The 24,602-nt window shown below is 43.4% G+C and overlaps 1 protein-coding gene and 1 pseudogene across 5 annotated transcripts in view; both read left to right on the forward strand.

The window, feature by feature from the left end:
* PFKFB4 (6-phosphofructo-2-kinase/fructose-2,6-biphosphatase 4) overlaps positions 1-24,602 on the forward strand; it is a 290,956-nt gene that overhangs the window by 229,367 nt on the left and 36,987 nt on the right. For all 5 annotated transcript variants that reach the window (XM_086939179.1, XM_086939178.1, XM_086939180.1 and 2 more), the window contains exons 8-9: positions 67-274; positions 13,920-14,066. In XM_086939179.1, the coding sequence (XP_086795305.1) occupies positions 67-274; positions 13,920-14,066 (355 nt within the window). The remainder of the gene's footprint in view (positions 1-66; positions 275-13,919; positions 14,067-24,602) is intronic.
* Positions 23,051-23,546, forward strand: LOC147692924 (TLE family member 5 pseudogene; annotated as a pseudogene).

Raw genomic sequence — 24,602 nt, forward strand, 5'->3', positions numbered from 1 at the left:
GGCATGAACTTAATTGAAGCAACAAGGAGGCAAAAACTAATATTTTGCTTTCTCCAATTGTGAAAGGTCTCTATCTTATATTAAGATCATGGATGTTGGAAGACGCTACCTTGTGAACAGAGTTATGGACCATGTTCAGAGTCGTATTGTGTACTACCTCATGAATATTCACGTAGCTCCACGTTCAATCTACCTCTGTCGCCATGGAGAAAGTGAATTAAATATAAAAGGCAAAATAGGAGGGGATTCTGGTTTGTCGCAACGAGGAAAAGAGGTATGAGAGCTTCTGTGGTAAAGGCCATTATTATGTTTTTATACTTCAAAGCAGGTCTCCTTATATTGTGGATATCAACTCCTTAAAACAGTATTATTTCTGCATCCAACATGACTTTCGATGTTAACTCTCACTTTAAACAATTTCATTTTCTGTCTTCAAATCTGCTTTATATTATGAAAAATTGATTGAAACTTCAATAGTTAATTTTGGCATATATTTAATATCACTAATTTTCGAGAGCATTGGTTCAGAATTTCAAGATGTTGAAAGTGATCTAAAATCGACAGAATTTGGTGACTGTAAATTGGTCTGAATTTTTTAAATTAGATCATGTAATTATGTATGTCTAGAAGTGGCCATGGTAGTTAAAACTCTAACAGCTCCTGTGATAGCACTCTTGGAAAAGAAGAAATGACTTATTGGGCTTAGAGACCAAAGACATGATTTGCTTGCTAAAGTGTAATCTTTCATGAGAATGTTTAAAGTATATACGGTATTTATTTATTTATTAAGCAATTTGTATCGCGCAAACTAAACCCGAAGGTGTCAAGGCGCCTATCAAAACAGATCAAAAAGATTGCAGAGCACCACTAAAGGTATGCACGTGTAAAAAGGTGGGTCTTTAAAGCAGATCTAAAAGCTTGTAGAGTGGGGCGGGACCTTACTTCCAAAGGGAGAGCATTCCACCATTGAGGGGCCAGGTTAGAAAAGGCCTTGCCTCCCCATCTTGTTTTCCTAACACGAGGCACAGAAAGAAGAAGTTTATGAGTGGAACGAAGATTCCTGCCAGGGTTATACTGAGACAGGATCGATCCAACGCCTGTAGGGCTAGTTTTAGCTAAGGCTTTGTACACCATACACATGGATTTAAAAAGGATACGGTCCCCAACGGGGAGCCAGTGGAGCTGCTTCCGGGCTTCGGTCGCAGAGGCACGTTGAGGTAGTTCAAGAACAAATCTCGCTGCCGCATTCTGGACCACCTGCAAGCGCTGTAGCTGACTCTTATTCAGTCCTGCATACAGCGCATTGCAATAGTCCAGCCGGGAGCCCAGAAGTGCGACGGCAAGTTGCTTTCTTGCCTGGAGTGACAAATAGTGCCTGATTTTCCTTAGAATGTGGATAATCCCCCAACAGGTCGATACAGTCCTGTTGACCTGTTGGCACATACTAAGGGTGGGGTCGATCATAACCCCCAGATTTTTTGCTGAGGAGGTAGGATCAGAACATACGCCCAGCGAGTTTGGCCACCACTCAGCAGACCAGATCTTTTCCTTTCCTCCGAATACCATCACCTCCGTCTTCTCCCCATTCAGTTTTAGTGAATTGTGAATCATCCACTGGCCGACTGCCTCCATACAAGATCTAAAATTGGTGGCAGTCGACGTAACTGATTGGGAGAGAGAGACTAAGATCTGGGTGTCGTCCGCATAGGAAACTACCTCCATCCCAAAAGATCTAATAAGTCTGGCAAGGGGGGTCACATAGATATTAAAAAGGGTAGGACTAAGCGCTGACCCTTGAGGGACCCCACATTGCACAGACAGGGATGGAGATAGAAACGGTCCCAGCGTGACCCTTTGCTCTCTATGATCGAGAAAAGAGGAAAGGAGTCCCAGGGCTGACCCGCGAACCCCAATCTCCCTCAGTCGAGATGTTAACACCGAGGGGGGTAGGGTGTCGAAGGCAGCTGTGAGATCTAGAAGGATCAGGAGGGAGGTCTGTCCCTCATCAACCCTGGTGCGGATATTATCCAGCATTATGGTGAGGGCAGACTCGGTGCTATGTTCCCTCCTGAATCCATGCTGGGAAAGATCCAAACAGCCTGAGCTCTCCACGAATGCAGCCAGATGTTTGTTCAAATGGGCTTCTAACATCTTCGCGGGAGCCGGGAGCAGTGAAATGGGGCGAAAGTTTTTTAATACCCCAGGGTCCAGAGAGGGCTTCTTGAGCAGAGGTTTTACTACAGCATTCTTCCACTGCTGGGGAAAAATGCCTTCCTTCATCACCCTGTTCATGATGTCAACCAGTGGGGGAAGGATGGATTCTCTGCACTGCTTGAGGATCTTTAGCGGAGAGCCAGATTTGGTTTTGTTGAGCAGGATCTCAAGATCCTGACAAGAGAGAGGGGGAAAGGATTCCAGATCCTGAGGTCGAGATGGTTCAACATCATCCGGCTCAAAAAGAGCAGGCACCAAGGGCACGGCGGTAAAGGGTCTTTGAGCCTCCAGGGCAGTGTAAATGTCCGCGATCTTAGACTGAAAGAAGGCAGCTATCTTGTTACACAATTCCTGTGAGGCAACCACAGGGTCAGGGGTCTGGAGGGAGGTAAGGGAGTCGACAATCCTAAAAAGTTCTCTAGGAGATGAAAGTGAGGAAGTGAGGGCCGTAAAATATTCTTGCTTGGTCTTAATCACTTCCAATTTATAGTTTTTAAGCAGGACCTTATGAGCTTCTCTATCCTTAGGGACCCAGCTAGAGTGCCATAAGCGTTCCTGCCTCCTTACTTCCTGTCTACGAAGCCTTAGTTGTTCTGAGAACCAGGGAGCTGAAGGTTTTTTCCTAGCAGAGTAACAAGACCTAGCTGGAGCCAGCTCCTCTAGGGCCTCCGAGATGGTATTTTCATATTTAGAGACCGCTGTGAAAGCGTCCATCTCCCGAGTAATGGACAGACTAGATGTCCACGGATGGAAAGAATCTTCCCTGATCTTTTTAAAATTCCTTCGCACTTCCATAGTACTCGAGACCCTTCTAGCAGAGTCCCGCGTCAGATAGGTCATATTGAAGGGAACGGCCAGATGGTCGACCACGAAAGATGGAAAGGGTTGGTAACTGTCAGCCTTTGATCATTAGAAAAGATTCCATCGAGCGTGTGCCCCGCTCGATGGGTGGGACCATTCACCAGTTGGGTGAGTCCACAGGCTGACATTACTTCCAACAAGGAAATAGTGTCATGAGCCTCCAGTAACTCTAGGTGAAAATTGAAGTCACCTAGAATAGTGATATTTTGTCGGCCAAAGTAGGGTTCCAGAACCTGCATTAGTTTCAGCCCAAAACCTGCTCTTGGGCCGGGGGGGCGATAGACCAAGATCCCATTAAATGCAGGGTTGGCAGAGTCAGATAGGGGAAAATATAAAACTTGAAACACATCCTTAGGGTCAGAGAGAGGTATAGTATGGCAGTGGAATCTGTCCTGATACAAAATAGCCAGGCCACCACCAACACGGCCTATTCTGTCATGTCGAGTTAAGCAGTAGCCCTCCGGGACCGCTTCGACAAGATCAGGGCCTGAAGAGTCTTTCGCCCAGGTCTCCGTGATAAAAACCCAGGATGGTTTCTTGTCTAAAACAAGCTCCTTAAAAACAATGTTATTCTTAATGAGCGAGCGAGCATTAAGGAGAAGACAGGTTTCGCTCGGCCTTTTAAGTGCCAAGGAAGGGCAGGACTCCGGAGGAGCAGGAGGGAGAGAGAGTTTAGGGTCATCCGCATCTCTCTGAAAGCAAGCACAGCCAAGACGTGTAGAAAAGTCTTCAGGTCTGTACCGATGAAAGCATGGGGCAGGTATGGGCTTAAGCCGCAGTACATCCTGTAAAGAATATTTCAATGCATAGGCGCCTACCTTATTCTGACCAGAGGTCCAGCCGTCCAGCCCGGCCTCAGCGCGGACGGGCGCAGACGGGCTGGACTCTGGCGTGACTCCGGCGTGGCTGCGGCAATCACGCTGCGCGCACATGCTGCGCGTCATCGCGCTCGGTTTAAGTAGAGCTCTAGCCAGTCCTCCTGACTGCTAGAGCGCGGGAGTGCCCTGCATTTCCTGCACCTACCCAAGATGGCGCTCCGAAAATCGAAAGCGCGAGGGACCGGGCCGCCAAAGTAGCAGTGAGGGGACCAATTTAATATGCAAGTGTGAGCACAGGGAATTTAAAAACAAGGTGAAACGCTCCTAAATGAAATATTAAATAAAATACAAAAACGGGAGTTTTAAAATATCAAGTAGTCAGCACACGAGCATAACAAAGTAATCGCTCGCCAAACAGGAAAATACGGTAATATTTGTTTTGAGAAAAGCACAGCTGCTGTCGAAGTTTTGAGGCTTTTTCCAAAACGTAGTGGCAGCAGTTTAGATATAGAAATGAAGAACATGTAAACAGGGTCATTGCTGTGCCGCTTTGTTGTGTTTTGGTTAATGATTGTGGACTTGGCTTCTGGTCTGTCACATGGTGTATTGTCATTTGTGTAACTGCTTTCATTTTCATCTTCTGACTATGATTAAGACTGTGCAACTTTATGAAGGATTAGTAGAAAGTACATAAAAAAGGAAAACATATAGTGACATTAAGCTCTGCCTGGGACAACGTATTATCCTGTTACTATAGTTTGTGAAGGCTGCTCTTAAAATAAACTTGTGCTAACATTATGTACTACAAGAAATGTGCACAATACAAGCAGGACATTAGGTATGGACAGGTAGCTAATTAAAAACTGCATTTTATATTAAAAACATAGGCTTTTTAAAAACCTGCATTTTATATTAAAAACATAGGCTTTTTAAAAACCGGAACAATTTGCCTTCAGTTCTGCTTAAGCATTGTGGAAGTTAGTCAAAGAAGGCTGTAGTGTTTGGGGTGTTTTTCACCCAGTTTTTTCCTTTCCTCTAATGGTGTGGTGAAGCAGGAGTGTTGCAGGAACCTGTGTGATGCCAGGAGGCCACGCAATAAGATTATTTAGCTCGTCTGTGTATATAGCTTAAAATGATTTAACCCTAACCATTTTCAAATGCAAGATAGAATGGGTTAACAGATAGTTAAATAGTTTGTGTTGCAAAAACACTGTAGTACACAAAAAAGTTATGGATGAAATGCTTGAATTAATCTCCGCCACTGGTCATCACTTGGGCTGCATCCAAATGATAATTACAACCATTCCAACTGAGTTTGCAACCGGCCATGTTCAAATCAGTTGTGACCCTCCTCCAGTTGAAGCAGTCCTTCCGAAACTGCCAGGCCAGGTCCTAGCCGAACCAGAACACAAGCAACGCAGGACCGGTTTTGCCCTCATTAGGGCTCATCAGCAACATATAGCTTGTTTCCAGTGGCATCATGTGCACAGGACCCACATCTGAGTATAGCTGGCTCACTTAGGGTGACATACTGTAGAATACAAAAAAGTGATTGACGAAATGCTTGAGTTCATCACAGCTACTGGTTATCACTTAGTGCCACATATTAATCCATTATTATTTAGCAAACCATGCCACCTCAGTAGGGACCCAGCCATATGCAGATCAGTCTCAATCCTCAATCAATCAATCAAGACCTTATAAAGTGCGACTACTCACCTGTGATGGTCTAATGGTGCTGGGGAGAGGTAGGAGGCTCAGGGTCTGTGGGTCAGTAAAAGAGCCAGGTCTTGAGGTCCTTCCTGAATTTTGGCTGCAGTGGTAATTGTCTGAGGTGCAGGAGGCAGGGAGTTCCAGGTCTTCGCAGAGAGGTAGGAGAAGAATCTTCCTCCAGCCGCGGTCTTGTGGATCCGTTGGACGGTGGCAGAACCAGTTGGGCGGAGTGGAGATGTTTGGTGGGGGTGTAGAAGTAGAGGCAGTGGTTGAGGTATGCATGTCTGGTGTTGTGGAGGACTTGGTAGGTGTGCGTGAGAAGCTTGAAAGTGATTCTCTTGTTGACAGGTAGCCATCATTTTCTTACTTCACTAAAAAAGAAACGCCCTTCACAGAAATTTGCCAGCCAACAAGTAGGTATCTAGAAACCGAAGTATAAATTTGAAATAATGGAAGTAACTTCGGAAATCACCTACAATGAAGACAATTAAATAAAAATACGCGGGCATGCCCACCATTTTGTTATACTGTACCAGTAGGAAGTCTGTGAGTGGCCAAGACCTAACCTTTAAACATTGGAAAACCAATGAGTCCAGGAGTCTCCAAATTCTTGATGCACCTTGAAAGGCAAGTTACACGACTAGGCGTGAAATGGCTGCTCAGCTCTGCTATGAATGCTGCTTATCTCATCATTAAGTCATTAAGATAATGGAAGCGTGCAATCCTGCAACGTGCCAGTCGTAAATTCTCATCAGAGGGATCATTTGAAACCTGAGTTGTAACAAGTGTCAGATGTTCACTTGCCCTTTGCACTCAATAGCTTACATATTGAATGAATAAAGTTGTGTGTGTTCAGACTAGAATGAAGTTGGCTTGTTGCTGCCTACCTGGGTTACAGGAAGGGGAAATAGAGTGGGTTCAATTTATTCAACTTTGGTTACATGCAGTGCCAATTCTGATAGTTATTGCATGTAGACCACACTACAGAGAAATAAAATGCATCTAACTATTCTGTGTTTTGGTTTTGTTTCAAAATTAAAGGCTAACATGACCGTCAACAGCATTGTGGAGTATGACATTGCACCAAAGGACAGATTCTCCAATTATGACTTGTATAATGAATGCAAACTTTTCTGTGGAAATATCACAATGTATTCCCTTAACGCCAGCCGTGTGATAATTGCACTTTCATTTGTTTATTAAAACGTTCATGACTCTTGGTTCAACGGTCTTGTAGAACGGAAATGGAAAGCTCAAAAATCAGTGCACAGTCTTTTATTTAGTTCCTCTTCCAGACGGGTGCTAAGACGCATTGGGCGACTGTTTATGTTGCACATTAGTACATTGATGCAACCTGGTTGCATTTTGACATTTAAAAAATAATATATTTACATACTTGTGATGAGACTCTACTGATATTTAACCTTATTTGATTTTCCCCAAGTATTTCTTTGATGTACTCTCTTCTGTCCTCATGCAAGAACAGCAATAATTATGAAATCCAGAACCAGGGTTGTCATCTAATAGAAAAGTTAAGTCATCACAAGATTTGGTCCATCACTTTGAAAAGTGATATCTTCATTAAGTGCAATCTTCTAAGATTACATCAATTTCTGGATCTCTTAAAGTGGAATATCAAACCCAGAGGTGTTAGCATGGTTTTATGTGATTTTCAGGAAATACATCTGAGGAACCGGTTCTGACAACTCCTTTCCATGTAAGCAATTTCCTCATAATCTTTGCCTTTGAATTTGAATTTCCAGGCTGACAAACCCTACCTGATGAAAGCCATTCCTGGTCAAAGCTACTTGGCCACACGTTTTTGTTCTTCCCACTCCCCTGCCTCCCCACCCCTATGTTTCTGTTCACCTCTCCTACGTTTTTTGACTTCACCGTTAATGCTCTGCCCACTCACCACCATTTTTAGTGCTTCTTTCTTTCTGTGGCTCCTATCACTACAGCTCCTAGAGTTGTGGCTCACCCCTCCCACTTTCTCTTTTTTTTTCATAAACCCTTGCCCCTCTTTTCACGCCTCACTTCTGGACTTGGCCGCCTTTACTTTCTTTTGTCGACTTTTTGTGTGTTATGACTTCTACCACTCTTCTTTGTCTGGGTCACAGTAGGCAAAACACACTGCCACTTGATGTATTTTATAGTTAATTCCTTTCCCATGTTTTTTTCGTCAAATAAATTGTTCTTACTATTCATACAAATTTGGAAACTGTAAGAATTTTTGATTTTGATTTTACATTTTGTACTCTGGTCCTGGGATTCGATATCTGATCTGTGTTTATTTCTCTATAAGTGTTTTCATATTGTCGTGGAAGTTCGAGAATCACCAGTTGTGGGTCGTCAAGTTGGTGTTCTCTTTTGGTTTTTCACATTAATGAGGTATTGGTAACGCTCGGTGATTTGAGGTAAATAGTTAAAAGAAGGTACATCTAAAGTGAACCCATCAAAGTTGTCACAGTAGCTTTTAACTGATAAGACGAATATGAATAAGTAGCGGACACATTAAGCGCCACTCAAAGCCGTGCTTCCCACGTTATCTGCTTCAAGCAGCAGTTGTTTCTTCTAGTTTAACAAAGCTATTCACACTCTTCCACCAAACCTAATTGGACCCCAGTCCCTTGTGATACTTAACTTTTCGAATTGAGCAGAATATATACATTACTTTTATATTTTTATTTACTAAATTGAACTCAAACTATTGGTTATATTATTTGTAAAATGTTTATATCTTTTGTAACGCCCCTGTTTTTATAAGTGAATTTATCAGCACTGCTAAATTTCTTTAAGTTTTAGATGGTTAAAGTAATGCTTAAGTTGAAATAGTACATCATTCCAAAGTATGATTTATGGCTATGAAAATAGTTGGTGGAACGTTAAAGAATATTCACTTTCTGGAGACAGCCACAATGTGATTTTACGATGTTTTTTTTATTTTGTTTTGCTGATTTTGCAAAGGTTTTGTGTAACGCTTTGCAACACAGTTTGGAGTTTAATTTTGCCACGTGTATAAAAATCATTAGGTTTTCCAGAATATGTTAAACCTATTTATATTCAATAAAATGGTTCTGCTTATTATAAATGCTTGCTTAGTGCCATTGTCCATAGAGAATTTTGCTGAGAGAAATTCAGCATAGTTATAAAGTTAGGCACACAAGTAGGCACACAAGTAAAAGTAAATCAAGAAATCAAGAACAGAAATCAGAAACTTCTCTGGACATTAATAGTATAAAAAATGCACCCCGTCAATCTTAAGTCTGTTTCTTTGGAGTTGAGGCTGAGGTATTACTGTTGCATACATCTGTGCCTGTGCCGATGGGCAGTTGGAACATGTGTAGCTTGTAGTGAACTCTTTTCACTGTTTCACTGTGACCACAAGAAGCAATTCAGAGTTTTGCTATCTTTAAAATCAAGCTATTGATTTTTGAGCACGTCAAATTTGAGAAGCTTGAGTAGTTCTCAGGGCACCCTTTCAGGGTTTTCTACTTCTGATATTTCCTCTGATGCAGGCAAGATATATTCTGTCTTCAAATGGGTATATTGTGTTCCTAAAGTAATATTTATATTGAACACTATATCCGATTTTATGTTTTCCTTTGAAAGATATCCTGGAAAAACCTTAATTTGGTAATCTTTTCAAAAGTTCAGTTTAAAATCACTTTCGCTGCAAGAAGTCCTCTTCTACCTATGTTATAGTCTGAAGTTAGGTTGCTTTAGTATTCCAAAGTTGGAATATAATTAAAGGTCATGGATACAATAATGATCCTTCATATTCTGATAAGATTTGATGTCCTAAATCGGTGATCTCTTTGAGCGTCTTGAGACATGATTTTTCTTTGGACTGGCAGTATCTACTTAAAAACATCAGCTGGTGGCTACCTGGACATCTAGGGGTGTATGTGGTGGCTATGGGGCATTACACTCCTTTTCACAAGTCTCATGGGAAGCATTGATCTTCTATCTCCTTCTGTCAGGTCACGGGACCTTTTGATTTTTGGACCTTTTTAGTCTATTCCTTTCAAACCTTTGCAAGAGAGCCTTCATCAGCCAATGTTCTCTTTTTAGTGTCAATTGCAACTGATGCGCTGGGCCGCCACATAGGAAAAGCTCAGGACACTGTCCTGCACATTTTATAAATTATTTTGTTATTAATTACAGGTTTTGTGTTTAAGAGCCGTTCAAGCCCCACAGCGTTAAGAATAGTATGTTCATAATATTAAAAGGCTCTGGCTCAGTCCATGTGTGTTGGTTACCTGGTGTCTGTTATGTTTTTTTCTTAATGGGCGAAGCTGTTTTGGAACATCCGCCTACAATCCCAACTGACAAGGAGGAGGTATGAAGTGATATTACTCGAATAACTTATCAGTTAACTTAATTAAAAATAGTCATAATCTCCATCGTTCCGTTAAGGATTTGTCCCACTATTTCTTCTGTGTCTTTAACCCCTTGCATGCTGATGGCGGCCCCCATCTGTCTTGCACTACGGCGCTCGTTTGCTGATGACGGCTGGGGACCGTCATAAACCCGCCCACTCGTGATTTTGCCGCACAGGCGCAGAATTGCGGCAGGATGCAAGGGGTCAAAGACTTCGACCTATTGGTTAAGGCTTTGGTACATAAAACAGGGAAGTCTGATTGAAACTGAGTGGTTAGTTGTGCCATCTCACAAATAGTATTGAGATTTGAATTAAAACGCAGCAAAGGTGATTTTTCCATTAGTAGGCTCATCTACTTCTGATTCTCATCTGTGCAGTGACAGTGGAGAGTAGGGCCAAACATTACCCATACATAATGCAAGCTTTTCCACTACCTTAATCAAGAAGTAAATGCCTTTAGTTAGAATTGTTAGCTGTTTTTAGTTTTTAGGTAGAGCTGACGTGGCATTCATGCGAAAGCATGAATGCGGTCAGCTCGACAACTAATGTTACCCGTATTTAGGAAAGTGGACAGCAGTGTGCCACGCACTTTTCGTTTCCAGATTTCACCGCGGGAGTGCGCTTCTAGCTACTTGCTGCGTGTGCGTCGTCAGTTTCACTTTCGAGCCAGTGCCCCTGGGCAGCCTCGTGGGCTCTGGAGAGATGCCGGCACTATCGTTGGGAGTCCCACACTGGGGACTCCAAATACCATGGCCCCTGCAGCCCTCAACATGCCCCGAGTACCTCCTGCCCCCAGAAACGCAAGCACGGAGCCCCACTCACCAGGATTTCTCCACCGCAGGACTCTTCCGGGGAGACAACGTGCCCAGCTAGGTCCCGCTCCAGGGGCTGCTCACTCCGGCGTCAATGGGCACAGGGACACTGGCACTCCGCTCCTTGGCTTCCTGGGTGGAAGCAGGCTGCCCGCAGGGCTCTCCTCTCTCTGCTCCGGAGCCTTGCGCCAGCCATTGCAGCCTGCCTCCTGGGAAGCTCCGGTCGCGCTCGACTTCCTGCTTTTGGTCAGGCCCGCCTCTGTCTCGAGGAGGGCTGCCTGACTTCCGCCCAGCCCGGGCTGCTTTCTTGTTATGTTAAAAGTCCTGTATTGATTTACGGGGTTCAGAATTCGTGCAGAAAGCAGTCGCCCTCAGCCTGTTATTTCATACTAGTCCCCAGAAACCAGAGGAGGCGTTACGGGACCATAAACCACGTTGGCCCTCAATTATTCTTACAAATTGTAACAGCTGGATCGTTGTCCACTAAGATCCCATAAAAAGCGCCGTCGCAACCGCGACGGTCAGAGGAAGAAAGGCGCAAGTGTGTTGTGACCGGAGTCAGACCGGCACAAAGGGTTCTCGTGACAAACTCCTTTGTAACGGTTTGTTCGCGTCAGTCTTGTATTTCACGTTGTGCATTTCCTCATACATTCTGTACTTTCTACGTTTCCTTGTTCAGCATCACAATTCGGTTCTGCTAAACCAATGAAACAAAGTGATTTCAGCGGCAGTGCAGATTGAAGAAAGGAGTGTCACTCCAGAGAGAACCACTTCCCCATCCTAGAGGTCACAGTCCCATTCCACCAGGGACACCCACACTTTTGTTCTTTAGGAAACAACTAAAACATTTATTTTGGGAGTTCGTCTTCGTTGCGCCCGTCTGAGGTCTTCCCGGGGCGCTCGAGCTCCTAAAAAACCTGGTGATGAACTGTGCCTGTCCGGATACTCGGGGAGGTGTGGGGGTCGCCATGGTGAATTCTTCCATATTCACAGACTCACGAGGCACAGGGGCCTCTTGCTTCGAGATAGCGGATCTCCGAGGCTTTTGGGGGGCCTCCTGACGACATGGAGATACAATCCTTCGGAAAGTAAGCCTACCAGAGGACTCCGCCTCACAAAGGGGGCCACTGTTCCAGTCCCGGGTTTCATTTGATAAACTAATGGATTCTGGGAGTTGTAGTTTGTAGTAACTTCGTTTACTCCGCTGAAAAAATGATTTGCCAGAGAAAATCCCAATGCTAGAACACTGCCTTTGGTTACTTGTGGAGTCATCACTAATGTCACAAGGAGGAAAGGCAGGCATGTCACTCTGAGGCAGGCGCAAGCAAAGTTTCAATGAGGGTACAGTGCAACTAGTTTTCACAGGCTGAACCCTTACATCATGAAAGAACCCTAGAAGACTCCATATCACCGACACGCAATGCTCCTGGGCAATATTTTCATGTAACAACAAGTTGCATTGTGGGAGCTGTAGGCTGGGTTTCCTTCAATCGAACTAATTGACCCTGCATGCCTAAACTGCACCCTTTCTGCTCAGCTTACGGGACTAGCAAATAGCAGTCCCCTCGAGCCAGTACTGCTTGAGACTATAAAATGAAATAAAAACAGCGCCCACGACAAATTCACCGACACACACAGACAAGTAAAATGCATGCACACACAACGACTTGTCACACAAAGGCAATTATAAATACATACAGTCATACAGATGCTAACATGCAACTCACACCATGCACAGTTACCCCAATACGCACACACACAAGCACAAACCCACACGTTCATGCAGTTACATTCATTACTGTTACATATATGACCGCACAAGCACTCACGCACATATGAGCTAATTCAGACATGTACAGATATAAAAAAAATAAAGCAAAGACAGACAGATACATGTAACAATTGACATAACGTGCACAAAAGCATTCACGCACAGACAAACGGAGACACAAACCGAGAAAACACAAAATACAGACATATGATTCCATAGATAAACAGCAACGGTTGCTGTTTATCTATGCTGCAACACACACATGCAACCGCAAGCAGACACGCAGCACACCTACACTACAGCACATCACAAAGTGTTATATTATGGCATGCTCTGAGCGTGTTTTTATAGTACATTTCCACCCCAGCATCAATCTGTGCAACCATTCAACAACAACTGGTTCAAATATGTTCTCTCAATGTTTCAATCTTTATTACAAATGTCACAAAAAAGATGTTAATATTTCACTACTGTTCTTGGATTTTCGTCACAATAAAATACACTGAACATAATCTTCACAAAAGTTATTTACAAAAGTTTAAGCTATTGCCATTATAAATTAAAATCTTTTATTTAAGTATTAATTATTTAAAAAAATTAAAAGCCATTGTAATTTGTAATATTAATACCGCTAAGTCACGTAAATACAAAACATGTTGCATTACAAATGCTATAGGTGTCACATTTGTGAAAGTTATAACTATTGGCATTGTAAATGACAAAGCTATTAATTTAGCTATTTTCAAAATCAACACATGAAATAAAAAAAATTGTCATTTACAAGACCAATAGCTCAAACTTTCCTAATGCGAGACCTATTGCATTGCAAATGCTTGTTATTCCTGGAGCGTGTATTCTTTTAAAAAACTATTTTTTTTTTACCCCTGCCTATCATTCATCCTTGCTCCTGACCGCTAACCTGATCCTCCTTGAGGAGGCCCAGCCTTGTCTATCATATTATTGGGCTAGTATTCGAAATATAGTCCAAGGATGCAGTCCAGCCTTTCCGAAAGGCTGGCATATTTTTATCTTGAGTTTTAACATGCTTGTTGCTTGATACAGACAATGCAGCCCTTCATTTAGCATAATAATGCTTTTGTGTATGTGATGTTAGAAAAGACTGTAGATCATGAAAGCAAGCAGTGTCTGTGTTCATGGTGTGAACAGAATTGGATTAAGCTGAAAAGCTTGTAAAAGAAAAATAAATCTTGGTACTGAAGTTTACTTTTATTCTAATGAAAAGCTTTCGGAAAATCGCTAACCAAGCTTTAAAGTGTGTGAGGAAACTAATATGTACATCATCACAGGAGAGTGACCCTAATGTTCAGCCTTTTCTTTCTTTTTAGTTTGGAAAACGTTTAGCCAAGTTTATTAATGAGCAGAGCATCAAAGATCTGAAGGTGTGGACCAGCCAGATGAAAAGGACAATTCAGACTGCAGAGGCGTTGGGAGTACCTTATGAGCAGTGGAAGGTCTTAAATGAAATTGATGCGGTATGTCAATACAATGTGATATGTTTCCGAATTATTATCAGTTGAACTATAACCTTTTCACCTTAAAAACAAAAGTACTAATGATCAGTATTTTCTGGGATGTGATTAGTGACAGCATGAGTTGTATTTGTAAACATACTTTTAGGCCAGTGGAAGAAAAATCTGCTTGTATCGAAAGGCTATATACTCTGTTGCTGTACAGATATCCGTGTACACCTGGACGTGCTTACAATCTGTTGATACCATTGTTGTGAGACAGAATTTATTAGCGCATACTGGACGTGTGCAATGTGCAGGTCACTTTCATATTAAGGCAGACTTGGACTTCAGAAGAATAACTAGAACGAGGTTAGGTCATAATAGCATGTGGTATTAAAGCTTCAGCAAATATTTCAGTTTGTGAAGTCCTCTATATTAACAGTCTTTGTTGATAGAATTTATTATCTGAAGGTCGACATTTATGCCAACAATAGTAATGACAACCATACACTTCAATTTGCCTAAACATGAGCCCTATGTTAACCCTACAAAGCCTTAATTGCCATCCGTCATTAAGAAATTGACCCGATCCCAGTTTAATTGCAGGTTCCATTTGTGTCTTTAAACCGATTTGCTTTTTATGAACAGTTTTCAACTGAAGATATAAATCTAAATTCTAGTAATTTCCTGTCCTCTGCACTTGTGGCACTATTTTTTTCTTTTCTTCATCTGTTCTAAAGTTGGCTCCTTAAAACTGGGCTTGCATTGTTTGCTTCAACCGTCTCTCAAGCACAGCTTCCCAATCTGCCAATTTTCATTAGTTCCTTTCTCCTCCAAGAAATTTGTCTTCATATGGTCAATGCATGCTTCATTGCCTATGGTTTGTTATTGGGACAGTATAATTTCATCTTATTGAAAGCCCCCTGTTAAAACCAATTTTGATCCTTGGGTCTTTGTCATCTTCAACCCATTACTGGTCTTCACATGCTAGGCATGGTAATAAGAAAATGCATGGTTGGCAGCCAAAGTCTCATCTTGAATGTTGCAGCTCTTTCTCCATTCAATCTAGGTTTAGGTCAGAAAATCTGTCATAGATAGTTTATTCAGGATTAGGCATGGGAGGATGAAGGAAGCTTCTGGAATTTTCCAGCATTAACCTTTTCTGCATTCACACCCTCTGCATTAATCTGCCATCTTGTAGTTGGGCCCGAAAATGTATCTCTAAAGATTTTACTTTGGGCCTTGATTAAGGCCATTTCACTCTGGCATCAACTGTAAGGCCCCTTAATGCCACATTATGTGCCTTTCATTTTAGATTCTTTTTTTCTGCTGGTTGGTTCGGAGTGATTTTTTGGTGCATTGCAGAAGAAAAAGAAAGTATTGGAGACGGCTTTATGTCAATTGAAATCGGGAGAAATTAGGCTACGCGAAGAAAGACGAAAAAACGTTGTGAAAAACAGATTTTTATTGTGCCTTAGCCCTGTTGAAGTTTGTTGGGCGGTAGTTTGCAGGGAGTCTGTTGAACTCTATTTTGTAATAGTGAGTATGGTCTTTAAATTTTGAACGGATTGCCAACAGAAATCTGCCTTTGAAACATGGAGAAAAGATATTTCTGGCATGCTGTGCTAAGATGGAAACTGGAGGGTAAAGGAGACTTCATAAATATTAAGAAATACCCATCCATTATCCAAATTGATTTTTCGGAAGATAATGATATTGCGACACCTAAATTGGTTTAGGGAGAATAACATGGTGATTCAGAGTTAATGGAGACGTAGTCTTGTAATATTGAACTTTTGAAAATGCAGCAAAAAAACAAGTAAAAAGGAAGACTGTCCGGCCATAAGACAAATGCATCCCAGTCCGTCAAAAAGACTGACTTTGAAAACATAAATAATCTAAGAAATTATCAAGGTTGAAAAGGGTGCAATCGTTATCTACATCAAAATTGAAAGACAAACTGTAGAAACCCATCCAGCCTGAGAAGTCATTGCTGCCACATTCAGAGGCTATTAAATGTCCAAGGGAGAATACATAGTCCTTAAGAGAAAACATAAAGGTAGGACTGCATTATGAAACACCTCGATAACAAAATGATACAAATGTACATTTTTATTCTGCATTATAATGAACACACAGCAGGATATTCAAGAAGAGGACACAATATAGCAATACAGTTACACCAGTCACCATTAGATGATAGTGCAGTTTATAATTCTGATCGCGAAAGGAGCTGCAGTTTATGGTCTACAGTTTGAAGAAGAACCGGAAGGCTGTGTTTCCTCATTCAAACACGATGTCCTGTGCAGAAGAGAAGTTGGTTGTTACAAATGTTACAAAAGTATTGCAGTACAGTTAGGGGATGTTTTTAAATCCCGCTAATGCAAGAGCTGTGAAACTAAGGATCAACCGTATATTAAATAATCTACGGACCCATATTTCACAATAGCAGTAGATAACCTGTGGATCCTGATTCTTTAATAGCTATGTCATGTTAACGGAAATCTATACAGAGATGTATAGCCATGCTGCACTGTATGGTTCCAGTACCATCACATGAAACACTCAAAAGGTTATGGGAGACTGATTGCATTAAGTCTAACCACTGACTATATAGCTCGGAGTAGCACGCCAACCCATTGCTCTTTTTTGCTCACCATGCTACCTCGTTTTGGACCCAGCCACATGGATATCTGTCTTGACCCTGTTCCTCTTGGGAACAGTCCAGCCCGAACTGACAAGCAAGGTCCTCCCTGAAACGGAACACAAGCAACACAGGATCGGTTTTGCCCTAATTATGGGCTTATTAGCCAAATACAAATATGAGCAAAAAAACAAAAACTGCCCCTTAGTTTCATAGATTTAAATGCTGCCTTCGACAGTGTGGATCGGCATATTTTATGGAACAAACTCAGACTGTGGAATATGCCTGAAAGAATATCAGGAGGCGTAATGCTATTCTACTCTGAAACTTGGCTAAGAGTGAAACTAGGCGACTGTTCCAAATTCTCGAGAAAAGTTAACACTAATAAGGGCCTGAATCAAGGATGCATTCTGGCCCTGCATCTTATCAATTTTCTTTGTTTGACTTGTCCTAAAGGCTTAACGCGATCAATTCACAACCACCAAAGCTGTGGGAGCTACCTCTATTGCATCTTTCTTAGGCAGAGGATTTGGTTCTAATAACTTCACCGAAGGTAGGCCTCCGAAGGCCACCTACAGGAATGCTGGAATTGATAATCATTAACAAATTAGAATTTAACACTCTAAAACCAAAACAATGACCATCAGTAATCGTACGAGCCCAAAATTTAACATCTGGGTAGACGGGAAACCCCTGGAGAAAGTAACCTGTTATAAATACCTTGGGTTCTACGTTGATAACAGGCAGAATCAACCAAAAACAAAAAAGTACATGTTCCGGCAAACCAGCGTATTAACCTTTGCTATTATATCCCCGGCAAAAAAAATCGAGGGCCCTTTCTATAAACCATTGCTCTCAGCAATAATTGTAAAAAATGCTACCAACAATATCATATGCAAGCATCACTCTACACGGCAAAGAGGGGAATCTACTGAATAAGCTGTTAGCGACCACATACAAAAAAGTTTTTCAACTTCCACAGTTGATGGCACTCCGCTTTGGAAAGTTTTCATCAGTAGCGGACCAACCAAGCTGGATATCTAAAGGCTCTGTGGCAGTAAAAAAGAAGCCCTCATATTTGTGGATCTGCTCGTAACTACAGTCAGTACGAGCCATGCTATTAAGAAAAGCTTTAATTGATAGAGTAATAAGGTGCTGTAGAGCTGACATATTGAAAGGACCAGGACCAACAGATCCCCCAAATGAACTGTAAGCTGCTCACATTTCTCAGATTCCACGACCAAGCCTTGAAACCTGCAGTCTAGCTGAAGTTTGCAGGCACTCTACCCTCAACAAGGAACTTTGACAATGACGTGCGCAAACAAACATTCTTTATCAAGTGATCGAAAAGTGCTACGTACAAAAAGTTTGAAAATAGATACTCCTTAGTGAATTTAAACTCTTCACTTTGGATTTATCTCATGATGGCTGATTCTGTAATATACCACTCTGGTTGTTTTTTATTTGGACTTTTTTGCATGATACCTCTTGCATTGTGTTATACTCCCATTCATTGAGGCTGCAGCTTGTGGTTGTGGTACCCGCATGTTAATAGATTTTTACTTCATTTTAGATTCCTTTCTTTGGATGCTCCCTTAATACGTATTTGTCCTGATGATGACCTTAGAATAATATAGGTCAAAACGCCCTCAACGCCCACTCTTCGCTTACAGTTATAAGAAAACATTGACTGCTATTTTCTATTCCTGTTATTTGATTGGACGCATTTTTGCATCGAAATTGTCTCGTTTTTGTCATTGTTTTTTGTCTTGCACTGTAAATTGTTATGAATTATGTTTTTGTGTTCTTATGTGAGCACCATGGTTTTGAATTGTCTTTCCATATTTTGTTATTGTAGTAAAGAATATATTTTTGTAATAACTTTTGTGTTGAAGACCCCTTTTAAGATTTTATTTTCCCGATTTCTTTATTTGTGACGTTTCCGTATTATTAATTTGCATGTATTTTTGATTTCAAATGTATTATTCTTTTCCATATATAATTTTCTCGAACCACTCTAGCTTTACTATTGTTTATTTACCCCAGGTTTGGGAGAAAGAATTATCCAGTCTTTACAGTAATCTTTGGTTTATTATTGAGACACAAGCTTCATGCCCTGTTGTAATGCTTTTTCCCATAACCAAAATGTACTAGTTGCCCTGAAATTGTTTCCTTAAAAGTATATGTTGACGTTTCTCCTCCTCCTTTGCCCTAAACTACCCCAGTTGGGAGAGGCTTAAATGCTGGACGTCATCTCTCTTTTTAGGTCGAGCCTTTGTAGGGCATGCGCTTTCTCTTCGACACATGCTGTATTCACTCTGTGGGCTGACAGCCCTTCCATTTCATTTTTATTCATCCCTTCGATTCCAATTCAAAAATGCTTGCTTGCTAGTGGTTAATCCTTCCTCTTTGTCCCTCTTTTTTATGTTTGGTTTACTCCTGCAGAGCACCGTCCAATTACTGTTAACATTACGCATTGATAAGCATTGGTGTTTATGTTCGTTTGGGGGACAATTTTTTTCTTTGATTCCTGCTCCTATAACTGTTTGCCCGTCCTAGGTGGTTCTGCTTCGGCGTCTGTCACTTAAACTCCCCATCCCTTTTATGGTCAGATGCTTTTTTCAAAATTGCCTCTTTAATTTTCTCTGGCTACAAAGAGTGAGTATTTCCCCCAAACCCATCCAGCTTCACTGCTAGTTGCTTTAACGAGTCTCGGTCAGCAGACATTCAGCAGCCCAAACTTGCAGCACAGTTTAGGACGAGGCTTGGGCAACTTCAGTTGTATTTTCTCTGTGAACTCGAGCGACCCCAAGGTGTTGCAGTGCTTTAAATGAGCGCATTCACATTACACAATGTCAGATGAATTTTTGGGGGTATTTTTATAGAGCACAAACTCGACTGACCCAATGATATTAAAGCGCTTTACAAAGGCGCCAGTTACATTACACAAGGTCAGGCACATTCTTTGGTTTTTAGGTGAGCTGAGATTAAATGATGCTAACACCGCCCCTGTTTATTCATTATTTCCCCTATACCTGTTAAATGGGATCACCATTCATCCCTCCCGTCTCCTCCCATGTTACTGCATGTCCATTCCCCTGCCTTTTCCTGTCATCCTCTTCCTCTCAGAGCTCTGCTTTCAAAGCACAATTACCGCTGCTCCCCAGGGACTGTGACACACACACACATATATATATATATTGCATCTTCATCTTTGAGCCCTATTCGGGACAATGTTCCGGTAATTACCGCATCAGTTTGCGAAGCTGTGACAATTTGAATGTTTCGTATGGGCTCCTGATGAAACTTTGACACATACAGCCGCCTGAGGGGATTATGGGAGATGTAGTCCCACTCTGGGCAGCAGCGATTACCCGGAGACTGGTATTGTAGTTGGAAATGTGCACCGTATGTGCAACCCGGAGCCACAGGGAAGTGATATAAGTTCATGGAGCCTGCCTTAATAGTGCATATTTTCGTGCACATTTGGAAACATTTGTTTTACTAATAATTGCACAGCGTGTGTTTTGTTCTCAGACTATACCGGATAGACTTTTTTTGGTTGAACTAAGAGACAATGAAGTGGGAGCTTGTACGCCTTTTTCGGCAGCACAATCTGCATTCAAGCAGTTTTTAAAAATCTTCCTGTGTAAAATAGACTTTCTATCAGAAAGGCAGCACATGTTGAGAGCATTTGGCGTCAATACGATGTTTCATAATGACAGTACCTCGATAGGCTAATTCAACTTGTCTATACCTCCTGGCTAAAACAGGTTCATAAAATTGCAATACAATATTTATATATTTTTTTTGTAATAATGTGATAAAACAACTTTCACATCTCCCAATATGAATGTCAAATACGTAAGTTCATACACTGAGGCCAGATTAGGATGTGTTAGCAGGTCAAATTCTCAGAGGCAGTTTTAATAATTTTTGACCTCTTCCCCCAGGCAAAAAGCAGAAATCTCGAAATAGCAAACACAGGCACATTGTGGTATCTTATCTAAAAATACGTATGGCTTCACTGGGACGAATAAAAGATAATAAGCGGCAGACTGGAGTTATCCAGGCTTTCCTATGGTCAACATAGGAGTGACAACAAAAGAGGAAATGATCAAGGGTCTCAGAAAAACAGTGACACATAAGGCACCATGGTGTAACAAACACGTTTCCCCAGGTACTTCCTCTTGTATTTAAGGGGAGAGCTCCATATCTAAATTGAAAATACAGGGCCCTTGCCTGGGGGGGTTCGATGTCGTCCAGAAACATTTCATAACCAAACACTCCTTCATAATTTAAAAAGTTTGCGGTTAAGGTGCCATTGGCATTCTAAACTTTGCGAGTCTATAAACTCCCAGTACCTTTTTTTAAGAAGGGGAACCATTGATTTTGTAATGGATCCTGGCTCCTCCCAGATACACCCCAACCCTAGTTTTAAAAACCACTCCTTGATCTTGTTGAACTACTTAATGCGACATCTTTGTTTGTGAAGAGCAATCAGCTCGCCCAGTGCCTCCTTCACCGGGACCTGTGTATCGTTGTCCATACCCTAATACAGAACAATAGTGCCCCAAGGATAGCAAAGTGGTCTATAGGTTTTAAACCAAGATCAAGTCTTAACAGCAAGAGGGGAGTGTTCACGGGCAAGGTCAGGATAGCTCTAATAAATTTATTTTCGGCAAGAGTTAAGTCCAATAGATCTTCCAACCCCCATAACTCTGCCCCATAAAAGGCTGCTCCTAGACCTTTTGCCCTGTGCAGTTCTAAAACAGGCGAAATTGGCCGGTAGGGAGATGCCCTGGCCCTTCGAACTATTGCACAGTCTGCATGTTGGAGGGTCAGTGTGCTCTTTTCTATTTGTGGTGTCCATACCAACCTATCGCTGATATGTACTCCCAGATAATCGAAAGACTTGACCTGCTCAAGGGTTTGCGTGCCCAGCATGAGTTTACCCTTATGGGATTTATAGGGATTAAAAGTCCTATCTTTAGTTGTGGAGCAGTTCAGTTCTAAACCCCTCTCTTTGCAGGCTTTATCAAATTCATTTAAAAGGTTTTGGATCCCTCTAGGTGTTTATTATATAATGTGAACTTGAGCAACCCGAAGCTATTGGAGCGCTTTACATGAGCGCTTATTACATTACATAAGGACGGATACATTTTTTAGGGCATTTTTATAGAGCATGACCTCGACTGACCCAAAGGTATTGAAGCGATTTACAAAAGTGCCAGTTACATTACACAAAATCAGGTTCGTTTTTTGCTTTTAGGTGTGTAGATATTAAGTGATGCCTACGCCATCCCAGTTCTTAATTTTTTCCCCTCAACCTGACAAATGGGAACGTTTTGTTGTTGTTGCTATGTTCAGTGCTCCTATACCAAGGGGGCTGGGACAGAGGGCGGGGCCGGGGGCTTGCTGGTAAATGGATGATGTGAGCAGTGTTTTGAATGGTGTCTGGTGAATAGCGGCCTGGGGGAGGAGGGGTGTGACGTCTCCACCATTGGAACGTACTTAACTGCTTTTTAGGTTTCGCTGGGGGGCGGAGCCGTTAGGCTCCTCCTCCAGAGAAATCTATTGAGTACAGTAAGCACTATGGAACACGCCCCCCGTCCCATTGGCTAGCTCCATAAATGGAGCCTAGCCATTGGACGAGGGGCCTGTCCATCAATGCCGGACCAGACACGGGGGCGTTCCCGAGATTCTTTGGCTTTGGCGACGTCACGCGACGCCGGGAACGCCCCCGAGTCTGGTCCGGCCGGGCCGTGCTTGCTGCTGTCCTGCCTTGTGTCCCTCCTCCCGCCGTCCCCACGTTTCCCGCCTCCCTCCCGACGTCCGTGTCCTTTCCTGCCCCCCTCGTCCTCTCCCGCCCGCCCCCGTGTCCTCTCCCGCCCCCCCCGTGTCCTCACGCTGTCCTGCCTTGTGTCCCTCCCTCTGGTACTCCAGGTACAGGAAGAATCGAGTGGGGGGGAGAAGGAAGGCGTCGCGCAGAATGAGTGAGCGCCGAAGCTCTCTGCCTCGGCTTCAGTGAGCATGAGATCGGCGCGGTTCTAACTGCGCTCCTGCATGGTGCCTCGTGCCAGTCAGCGCTACTTCCTGGTCCTTAGTGGCGCTCTGCTTGCACGGCGGCATTACTCGCCATGCGTGCACTCTGTGATACTGCCGAGACACTCCGCGGCCCGAACCTCTGGTACTCTAGCGATACTTTCTCGTACTCTGCAATACTGAGACAATCCTCCGTTCTTTGGAATTCACTTTGGTTTTTACAGTACTGTGGTGTACTCCCTGGTACCCGTTGCCTACTTGTAATACTCCTTGCCGCCATTACGGGAGCTGCTGCGCCGCAGTGAGAGGTGGAGGCGGGGGACAGCGAGCGAGGCCAGCCGGGGAGAGCGCCAGGGGAGCCGCGGGGAGACGCCGACCCCCCTCCCGGACACCGCCCGACGGACATGATGTTTCCACAAAGCCGGCACTCGGGCTCGTCTCACCTGCCACAGCAGCTGAAGTTCACCACCTCCGACTCCTGCGACCGGATAAAAGATGAGTTCCAACTTCTCCAAGCACAATATCACAGCTTGAAGTTGGAGTGTGATAAACTGGCCAGCGAGAAGTCCGAAATGCAGCGTCACTATGTTATGTACTATGAGATGTCCTACGGGCTAAACATTGAAATGCACAAGCAGGCTGAAATCGTTAAGCGATTAAATGGAATCTGCGCACAGGTGTTGCCATACCTTTCACAAGAGCACCAGCAGCAGGTTTTGGGAGCCATTGAACGAGCCAAGCAAGTGACTGCGCCCGAGTTGAACTCCATCATCCGTGTACGTGAGATGCCTATAGGAACACCTTTGCTCTAATGAAGTGTGCAGGCGGGGTATGGAAGGGCTGATGGGCCGGCGGGGAACATGACCGATTCTCACAGCTGCAACAAGAGATGCAGGGGTAGCTCTCGAACACACCTGACGCTCTTATTGCTTGATGTTTACCTGTTTGGTTGTTGCATCAGCAATCCTGTCTCTCTGGACTGGCACATGATATTGTGGGTACGGCATATCCGCAGCGGCTTGCAGCTGCCATTTTCAACTACGCCAATGACCCTAATGCAGGAAGCGCAGCAGGCAGGGGTTAGTGGTCTGAAAGCAGGAATGAGGCTTTGAACTGGGAAGGATTTCCATCTAGCTGGGGAAAAAGTGGATTTCTTGCAAGGCTGGGGTTCAAAGCTCGAGTCAAATAAATAAAAAAAGAAGTGAAGGGGGCGGGACACAGTCGGGTGCCGGGGTTGCTGAATACAAATACCCAGTTGCGTGTCACTCCCTCCTCCCGCCGTCCCCCCTCCCCCCTCCCCTCGCTGTCCTGTGCACGTTTCCCGCCTCCCTCCCGCCCCCTCGTCCTCTCCCGCCTCCCCCCCCCCCCGTGTCCTGGACACCCTCCCCCCAAAAAAAAAAGATAAGTCACCGTCAGAGTGAAGCGCGAGGGGATCTGATGGAAGCGCTTTTAACAAATCACAGCTGTGCGAACGGTGAGTTGTATGCACTTTTTTGGGGGGTGCGGTATGGGTTGAACCCGGAATGATGCACTAAATAGGGGTAAGTAGTGGAGGGGGTGAGCACTAGAACCGGAAGCACAGGTTTTGTGGAACGAAAAGTCTGCCTCGTTGGGTATGTGGGATAAGTACAGGCAAGGCGAATCACCGGGAATTAGGTCCCACTATCCCCCGCAAACGTCTGCGTCGTTTAGGAGACAGTGCGAGTACAGACACTGGGGCAGGTGTTGGAAGAAGGAAATAAGCCTGGTTCCGGGAAGAGCTTTGGGTAAGACCCACCTGTGCGAGGGGGCAGGTTATGAGAGCAAGGCATCTTATGTGTAGGTACTGTTCGTGGGGGGTGGTTAGTTGTGGCGCTCCCGCCTGTCAC

The sequence above is a fragment of the Lissotriton vulgaris genome, chromosome 9, assembly GCF_964263255.1.
Source record: "Lissotriton vulgaris chromosome 9, aLisVul1.2, whole genome shotgun sequence".
NCBI lineage: Eukaryota > Metazoa > Chordata > Amphibia > Caudata > Salamandridae > Lissotriton > Lissotriton vulgaris.